Raw genomic sequence first — 9,148 nt, forward strand, 5'->3', positions numbered from 1 at the left:
TGCTGTGACTCCCACGCACAGGCCCTGGGCTCCAGCCATGGGCGTCTGTCCACACCCAGCACCACTGCTCTCTCCCACCATGGTTTTACTCAGGCTGCCCGGGAGGAGTCCCTCCTCGCCATCCATCGGCTGGATTTCAGCTCAGCCTCCACACTCATGTCAAATGTCACCTCGTCGAAGGAAAGCTTTATGAACTCCATGTAGGTTCTTATAAACCAATTTAAAATATTTCTGGGGACACTGTTCAGCTATTTTTTGTTTTAAAAAAAAATGTGAATTATACCAGCTCATCTGGCGACAGCAGGTCTGCGATTCTCCTCCCTAGGAAGACCAGCCGGGTCACTTCCAGGAGCTCACCAACCAGGTGGCTCCGTGTTTATTCGCAGCTGCATTACAGTGTTTCTGGACCGAGCTTGGGCACAAGTAAATAAATATTCATTTGCCCGGAGGCAGGGTTGTCTGGAGGACACAGATTGGGCTTTTAAGGCAGAGAGATTTATGTTCTGGTCTCAGGGACTGGGGATGTCCCTTCCCAGCTGGCCCTGGGTTTGTCCTGTCACGGCAGAGGGGTTATAATTCCAATGTGCAGGATGAGGGTGGGGGTTTAATGAGAGAATCCCTCCAAAAGCATGGACTGTAACCCCTGACACATGCGGGGCCCCTTCTCACTGGGCCCAGGGCTGCTCTGGAGACATTTCTGTAGCTGCCTCTCGTGTGTGTCTCGTTTTCCCCATCAGATCAAAAGCATTCTTTAATCCTCCCATGCCTGGTGCCCACCAGTGCCAATCATACGGCCGGCTCCCAGCACAGATAAACCAACGACTCTGCAGAGGCATAAATATGAAGCCAAAGCCCGTGCTTAATGGATGGCTCTCCACCACACAGAGACCCTGCTGAGGAGGGGGTGGGAGTGAGTTCAGAGAAAGCACAAGGGGTCTTCCCCAGCGAGTGCCAAACCGGGTGAACCGAGAGAGAGAGAGAGAGAGAGAGAGAGAGAGAGAGAGAGAGAGAGAGAGAGAGAACACTTTAGGAGGACTAACTAGAGTAGCAAACAAGGGTCTGTTTGCTTCTTCCCTGTCCTGGTGGGTCCAGGGTAATCGAGACAGACTGGAGACTTTAGCCCCTGACCTGGCAGGTGTACCCCCTCTGTCTTCCAGGCCGTGTGCAGAACAAATGGCTTCTACTCTATCAGCGTGCCGAGCTGGTTCAGTCTCCACAAGAGCGTGCAGCCCCTGGTGAAGCGGGTCTGTGACACTGACCGGCTGGCCTGCAGCAAGACCTGCTTCAACTCGGCCGACGTGGGCTTTGTCATCGACGGCTCCAGCAGCGTGGGGACGGGCAACTTCCGCACCGTCCTCCAGTTTGTGGCCAACCTCAGCAGAGAGTTTGAGATTTCAGACACGGACACACGCATCGGGGCTGTGCAGTACACCTATGAGCAGCGGCTGGAGTTTGGGTTTGACACATACAGCACCAAGCCTGACATCCTCAATGCCATCAAGAGGGTGGGCTACTGGAGTGGTGGGACCAGCACGGGCGCCGCCATCAACTACGCCCTAGAGCAGCTCTTCAAGGAGTCCAAGCCCAACAAGAGGAAGCTAATGGTCCTCATCACCGACGGGAAGTCGTATGATGACATCCGAATCCCGGCCATGGCTGCTCATCACAAGGGTGAGTTGGTCCTCCTGACCAGTCTGCTGCTGAGTGGGCCGGTGGGACGAGGAAGGGACTGTCTTTTTATGCCTTGCTTTTGTCTACCACTTAATAGAACGTTCAGAACCATAAGCAGAGCCCTAGCCGGTTTGACTCAGTGGATAGAGCATCAGCCCGCAGACTGAGGTGTCCCAGGTTCGATTCCGGTCAAGGGCATGTACCGTGTCCCTGGAAGCGTCCAAGCCAAGGCTGGGCAGCCATCTGTCAGAATTGTCAGTACAAGGTTCTCTACAAGGGTGGGCTCAGGGACCTGAAAAACTGAATTTCTAACACCGTTTGCATTTTTATTGGGGTGAGGGGACAGCCTTTCCAACTTTGAGCAGAAATGAGAGCTTAGTCAGTCTAAGCCAGCCCCGTTCTGCCGCAAAGCTGTTCCTCTGCCACTTGCCAGCACGTTAAGGCCCAAAGCTGGATGTTCCCAATGTAGGCGATATTCAGAGAAGACCCCGGAAAGGCAAGCAAAGGGGCTGGCAGCTTAAATGCCGTTTAATGAGCCACAACTGAAAAACAGCTTAGACCAGAACCATGTGAGGTGTGGATGGCTCTCCAGTCAGCAGGACAGGGCACCCAGAGGACGCTGGAGATCATGACATGGGCCTCTGTGGGTGGCTGAGGGACAGAGGCCTCTGTGGGTGGCTGAGGGACAGAGGCCTCTGTGGGTGGCTGAGGGACAGAGGCCTCTGTTTCACAGCATCTTGCTCACCCCACTCTGGCCAGCCTGAAGGTGGCCTGGGAATAGGCTTTTGGACAGTAAGGTCATGTGCCTGCTGACCAGCTGCCCCCACCCCAAATCAAGAACCATACACCAGGCAGTGTCCCTGATTTCCCCCCGAGAGCAGACGCCTTGTCTCTGAATCTGTCCTCCGCTCCCTGGGCACCTTGCTCCCTGCTGTAGTCCCACCCCTTTAATCCCACTATTTGCATCTAGACATCCTCGAGCCTCTCTCTTCCTAAAAAATAAAAAATGTTCTTTGGCCCCATGCTCCAGCCTCCTCCCCTTACAGCCCCACTGCTGGAAAGGGTCAGCTGTATGTGCTGTCCCATATCTCCATTCCTTTTTCACTTTCAACGCACAGCAATTCATTTGGTTTCTTTGGCATCTACTCCCCTGAAACTGCTCTCTCCAGGCTACCAATGTCTCTTTTTCGTTTTTTTTTCTAAATCCATTGAGCACTTTTTTGTTTTCATCTTACATGACCTCCTTGCAGCATTCAACACTGTTGGCCACTGACGTATCCTGAAACCCTTCATGGCGAAGATGGAGCACGTCCCGAGTGGCTGTCTCTCCAGGTCCTCGTACAGTGTCCCTGCTCTGGGGATGAGCTAGGAGTTCATGGCTTATAAAGCCTAAAGTCATCCAATGCCACTGTCTTAGTTAAAAAGATCTTGAACTGTCTTGTTGATGCATTTAAGACTGACATTTTGTGTGGCTCTTCACGCAGGTAGAGCGGGCTTGTGCCATGTGGTATGGTCTGCATGGCAGCAAAAGTTTCACTTGTCCCAAAATATCATCCCCTCTGCTGCTCATGGATAGGAAATTCTGATCATGCATTTACTGCATTTATCTGTTGTGGGTTTTGTTCCTCAAAAGACTATAACCTCCGGTGAGATAGCAACTGTATCAACTTGGTTACTATGAGTATATAGCAGATGTTCATGCTTTGGGGCACATTTCTGATTCTGGATTTGGCTGCCAGCAAAGCAACAGGAAGGCAAGGATTCATGAGCCGTGCCTCTGCCTGGAAATTTCCATCTGCTTCATGGAAACTTTGTCCCCACAGGAGTGATCACCTATGCAGTAGGCATCGCCTGGGCTGCACAGGAGGAGCTGGATGTCATCGCCACTCACCCGGCCAAGGACCACGCCTTCTTTGTGGACGAGTTTGACAACCTCTACAAATTGGTCCCGAAAGTCATCCAGAACATTTGTACCGAGTTCAACTCACGGCCTCGGAACTGAATTCGCGGGCAAATGCCGCTGCCCTGCCTCACGCTGGGACAGCCCCCAACTTTTCACGGGCATGCACGGGGCAGGAGGCACATGGGCTGGAGAAATGCCGTGTCATTACTATTCTTTGCCAGCGTGCTTTTTTCCTATTTCAAAACTTGGAGTTAGGAAGATGACCATGAATTTGTAGAAATGAGCCAAAATGATACATCCTTTTGAGGATGCTGAGAGTTATACGTTTTGACAACTGTTTTCAAAATAACTATTCAGAATAGAGGACAGCACTTAAGACAGGCTTAACCAAAGCTTTTGTGAGGTTTTTTTTTTTTTTACTTGTCATTAGAACTCTGTAACCCTCAACAAGTTTCATTTTTGTCCTGACAATGTAGGAGTTGCTTAATTAAATATTTAAAAGGATACATGTGATCATTCTGTGTCATGAGTAGCAGTTCAGTGTTTGTGGCAGGGCCACCCTCTGCTCTTCTCCTTCCCCAGAGCACTTGCAGTGCCCTCACTCCCAGCTCGGGGCGACAACACACCCAAGGGGCACAGAGACACTGTGCTGGCAACCGCCAGTTTTAGGGCCAGCTGGGGGACGGCCCTAGAGAACCAGTCGGTCTGGCTTAAAAGCAGGTACAGAGGCTCTCAGCCCAGGCTGCGTATTAGAATCACGTGAAGACTAAAACGCTGGTTCCCAGTCCCCATCCCAGTCCAGTGAACTCGGGTCTGGGAATGGAGCCTGAACACCGGCGTGTCTGAAGAGCTCTCTGTGGGGCTGAGATGTTATCAGAACTGAGAACCACTGAGCTCCCTCTGAGCAGTCAGTGTTACAGCTGTTTCCTGCGGGAGCCCTGTTTGGGTCCCATCCAGTTTAGCATTTGTCCCGGATGCTTCTGTTTGTTAACTAGACATTATCATTCATAGCATTACGTTGGTTGAACTCCACTTTTTGCTTCCAGCTTCTGCGAAGGACTCATGTGTTAGGATGTAAAATCACGTGCAACTGGGAAACATTCAGAAGAATCACAAACAGAGATGACATTCAGCAAGTCCTGTGTTGTAAAAATGTGTGTTGAAGCATGCTACTCCGAATGGAGGCAAAAAGGTAATACCTGTGTAAATACCTGGCACAAAAGATTTACATAAAACATTTTGAATTAAAGTCATCATCCATTTAGCAGAATTTGCATAAAGCTTACCAAATCTCTCAGTACCTGGAGAGAGAGTATAACAATTAAAAATGTGGGCTACAGAGAAGAATCAATTAACAGTGTCAGCAATTTCAAATTTATTAACCATAAATTTAACTTTAAAGGCAATTGTACACAAATACGTTCAAAAACTTCAAAATATGAAAACTATTTTTCAAAAAAAGTAAATTCTTTGTAAAGATACCAGTGACACACGATTAGTGACAGATTCTGCTCAGAAACTAATCAAAGAATTTCAATAAGTACTACGAACAGTTACTCAGCCTATATTTTTAAACATGTAGATAATCAATATAAAGGAGTTTGTTTCTTTTTTCAATGTACACACACAAGTAATTTATTATTTTAAGAAAAATGTTCTTTGAAAAAAAGAAAAATGTTCTTTTGGAAAATAGTTTTGGAGTATAATTATTTTATAGGGGCCTTAGTACAAAAACCGTTTGTCATCAATAAGTAAATATTTCCCAAAATAACATACTTTTAATTACTCTGGTATCCTCTTTCATCCACAAAATTATCCCAGTTTGGGAAATAAATCCAGTCACCCCAGTTATAGAAATTATAATTTTGAAGATAAATGGAACCTCCTCCAATGGGCCCACTGTCTCTATGTTTGTTGTCAATAGCTGTTTGAGTGTGGAGGAAGGCATCCCCAGAAATGAGGTGCTCATGGCTACGGTGTCATTAGAATTGTCTATGTGGGTGTTCAAGTCACTAAAGATGGTGAGGGGAGTCAGGATGTAAAAGGAAAGAGGGAACCCAGCTCTGGTAGGCTCAGCAAGTGAAAGAAGGTGACTGGGAGGTTGGGAGAAGGCAGCAGTGACAGGAGTGGAGGGCTGAGGCTAGAGCTCCAGGGAGCAGGGTGCTTTGAGGGAAGAAAAAAAGGAGGTTGGGAGAGCAATGGGGGCAAAGAGCAGACCTATTCCTTCCAGGCCCGAAGTCCAAGGGGTGAGAGAGCACAGCCCCCACTCAGGAAGGTGCCGAAGACAACCAGGCTTAAGGTAAGTGGAGGCAAGAGAGGGGTGAGGCTTCCGGGAGCTCACAGACAACAGAGAGCAGCTCCTCACAATGTGGTGGGAAGGCTGGGGTGGGAGTGGGGCTGGGTCAGGTCTGGTTTGCACAGAGCAGTTTAGAGATAAAGGTCCTACTGGTGATGGGTGACACGGAAAGCTTGGATATAAATGCCACCTTGCTCAACCTAAACTGTGCCCAACACTGCTGGGGGGACACTGAAATCTTACATTAAAAGCAGAACCTTAGAGAAAACTCATGTCACACCCTCCAATGGCAAAAAGGGGACCCAGGCTGGAAGAAGGTTGTGTAGATACGACATGAAGGGACAGAACTGGAATTCAGATCTCCTTGTCTTCGAATCCACCGACTCACTAGATCGCCTTCTTGCAGAGCCTGAAGGCCCCCCACTCTCTCCCGCATCCCATCCTACACACACCCTGGTTCTGCACATTCATGGGCTCTGGCCCAGCCTTTGCAGGGCTCCGTGGGTCCTACAGACTCAGAGCCGATCTCCTAAGGCAACTCTTTCAACTGTGGTCTCAGCAGAAAAGCTCTTCCATGCCTTCCCCCTCCCAGGCAACCAAACAAGCAGACAAGGAGCCTCGAATGCTGCAGCCTCTCCGGGTGCGGACAGTGCCTACACTCCATTCACGTCCGACCTCTCAGGAGTGAGGGCTCTCTGAAGGGTTTCTTTGCTAAAAGTTTTGCGACAAGGCTCTGCTAAAAGTCTGCAGCCACTCGGACAGGGTTCAGATATTTCTTGTTTCTCTTTAAACCCTTTGAACAGGACGAAGTTCCATGAAGCAGGTCTGCAGGCAGCGGTCTCGGGGGATCGGCACGGGTTTATAGAGAGGACATCGTTGCTGTAGCCAAGGGTTGTCAGCCTCAAAGAGGAGTTTCCGAATAATAATGTCATTTTTCCAGTCACAATCATAAGAAAAGTTCTCCCCTTAGATTACCAGCACATAAACGCAGCAAGTAGGAAATATGCTTGAGAGCATGAATTCAATTCTTTGGAAAGAGACATTTATTCAACTGATGCCTCTGAGGGATTCACAGTTCAGTAGGAAACCACACACAAATGAACAATTAAAATTGCATAATTAATATCATGGGAGTATGCACAAAGTGCGTGACGGGTGACTGCCGACAACCTCACGAGAAATCAAATCACAGTAGTGCCTCAGAGTGAGTGTGCGCTGCACCCTGGGCATTGTTCTAGGTCAGTGGTCGGCAAACTCATTAGTCAACAGAGCCAAATATCAACAGTACAACTACTGAAATTTCTTTTGAGAGCCAAATTTTTTAAACTTAAACTACATAGGTAGGTACATTGTTATTAACTTAATTAGGGTACTCCTAAAACTTAGGAAGAGCCACACTCAAGGGGCCAAAGGGCCGCAGGTGGCTCGCGAGCCGCAGTTTGCCAACCACGGTTCTAAGGACTTCACATGTATTAACTCGCTTATCCCTACGGCAGTGGTTCTCAACCTTCCTAATGCCGCGACCCTTTAATACAGTTCCTCATGTTGTGGTGACCCCCAACCTTAAAATTATTTTCGTTGCTACTTCATAACTGTAATTTTGCTACTGTTATGAATCATAATGTAAATATCTGATATGCAGGATGTATTTTCATTATTACAAATTGAACATAATTAAAGCATAGTGATTAATCACAAAAACAATATGTAATTATATATGTGTTTTCCGATAGTCTTAGGCGACCCCTCTGAAAGGGTCGTTCAACCCCCAAAGGGGTCGCGACCCACAGGTTGAGAGCCGCTGCCCTACGACTTGCTGAGAGAGGTACCATTATTATTTGCATTTTACAGAGCACGCAGCCGAGGCATGGAGATGTCAAGTAACTTGCCCAGGGTCATAGAGCTGGTAGAGGCAGATCTGGGCATTAAACAGAGGCAGTCTGACCACAGAGTCAATATATACTCAGCCACTTTGCCTCTTAAAATGGTGGCATATAAAATAACCAAAGTGGCTGCATAGGAGGTTCTCTAAGGTTGACAACTTAAAATATATGTGTAATTCCGCAAAGCTGTATTCTCAGGATCTATTAAATGTACAAGTCTATCAAATATGCAGTGCAAACTGCAATCCCCCCACCCCCATTACTCCTCCTAAGCCTGTGGACAGCTACACTGCCCTCACTTATGACAACTGAGGTGATTTTAATCTATAGCCTACAGTCCCTGAAGCTCCCTCAACCTCTTGTTAAAAATTCCTACTCATCCTTCGAGTCTCAATCCAAATGTCACCTCCTCTCCGAAGCCCACCCTGAATCCCGATCCACCTATTTTCCAGTGATTTTTTTTAGTCCCTTTTCATAGGGGACACAATTCATACATGTCATCACATGACACAGAATACAGGGGATGAGAACTAAGTCTAGTTCTGACTATGTCTAAGTCATTTGAGAGTGCCAACGCCTAATACAATGGCACCGGTAGAATGGGAGACAGAGATGTTCCAGGAAGAGGGAAACAGGGTATGATGGCAAGAGAAGGAGAGGGTCTCATCCATCCAGACTGCACCACGCTCTCAAACGCCCTCCTAAGGTCCAAAACTGTATGTTACAATCACCGTTTTCTAGAACCAGAATCCTCTTTGAGTATCTGCGCAGGGTAACTCTTCTCCTCACCTTCTACTTTCATTTTTCCTACAGAAATAACAATTCCATTTTCTATTGACCGTCGTTTCACTCAGCAAACATGTTTTAAGCACTTATGTGCCAGGCATTGGGATAGGCTCTGGGGACAGAGATGAATAAGACCTGGTCCCTGCCCAAGGAGCTTAGAGACCAGTGTGGGAGAGAAACGCCTAACAGACAGCATCTGACTATCAGGTGACAGGCAAGCTTGGGGAGCCTTCCTGGGCTGGCTTTTGTCCTTTTTAGCCAGATTCAGAAAGAGGGAGAAGGTGTCCCAGCAGCGCGAATGATGGGAGCCAAGGCCAGGAGGCACGAAACAGGGAGACAGACAGAAGGACAGCTTAAAGCTCGAGGTAGGCATGTCAGGAAATGAAGCTGGAGGAGAGGCAGGGGCCAGGCCATGGAAGGTTGTGTTGGTTCAAGTTAACAGCAACTCAATTCACAGTAGCTCAAGCAAAAGGGGAATTTTTGGACAGAAACTGGAGTAGCTCATGAACTGCAAGGTCAGGGAGACGGGAGAATCAGCTAACCCCCTCACGCTACTCTCCTCCAGAATGATCTTCCTCTGGGAATTGTTGAACAGAACCACCCAGCAGA

At 48.1% G+C, this 9,148-nt stretch overlaps 1 protein-coding gene across 2 annotated transcripts in view; it reads left to right on the plus strand.

The window, feature by feature from the left end:
* The window catches only part of VIT (vitrin), an 88,361-nt gene extending 84,281 nt beyond the window's left edge, over positions 1–4,080 (plus strand). For both annotated transcript variants that reach the window (XM_070429005.1, XM_070429006.1), the window contains 2 exons: positions 1,158–1,671; positions 3,495–4,080. In XM_070429005.1, the coding sequence (XP_070285106.1) occupies positions 1,158–1,671; positions 3,495–3,673 (693 nt within the window). In that variant the 3' untranslated portion in view covers positions 3,674–4,080. The remainder of the gene's footprint in view (positions 1–1,157; positions 1,672–3,494) is intronic.
* The last annotated feature ends 5,068 nt before the right edge of the window (positions 4,081–9,148 follow it).

This window comes from Myotis yumanensis, unplaced genomic scaffold, assembly GCF_028538775.1.
Source record: "Myotis yumanensis isolate MYYU_CA2020_CCGP unplaced genomic scaffold, mMyoYum1.0.hap1 SCAF_11, whole genome shotgun sequence".
NCBI classification, from domain to species: Eukaryota; Metazoa; Chordata; class Mammalia; order Chiroptera; family Vespertilionidae; genus Myotis; species Myotis yumanensis.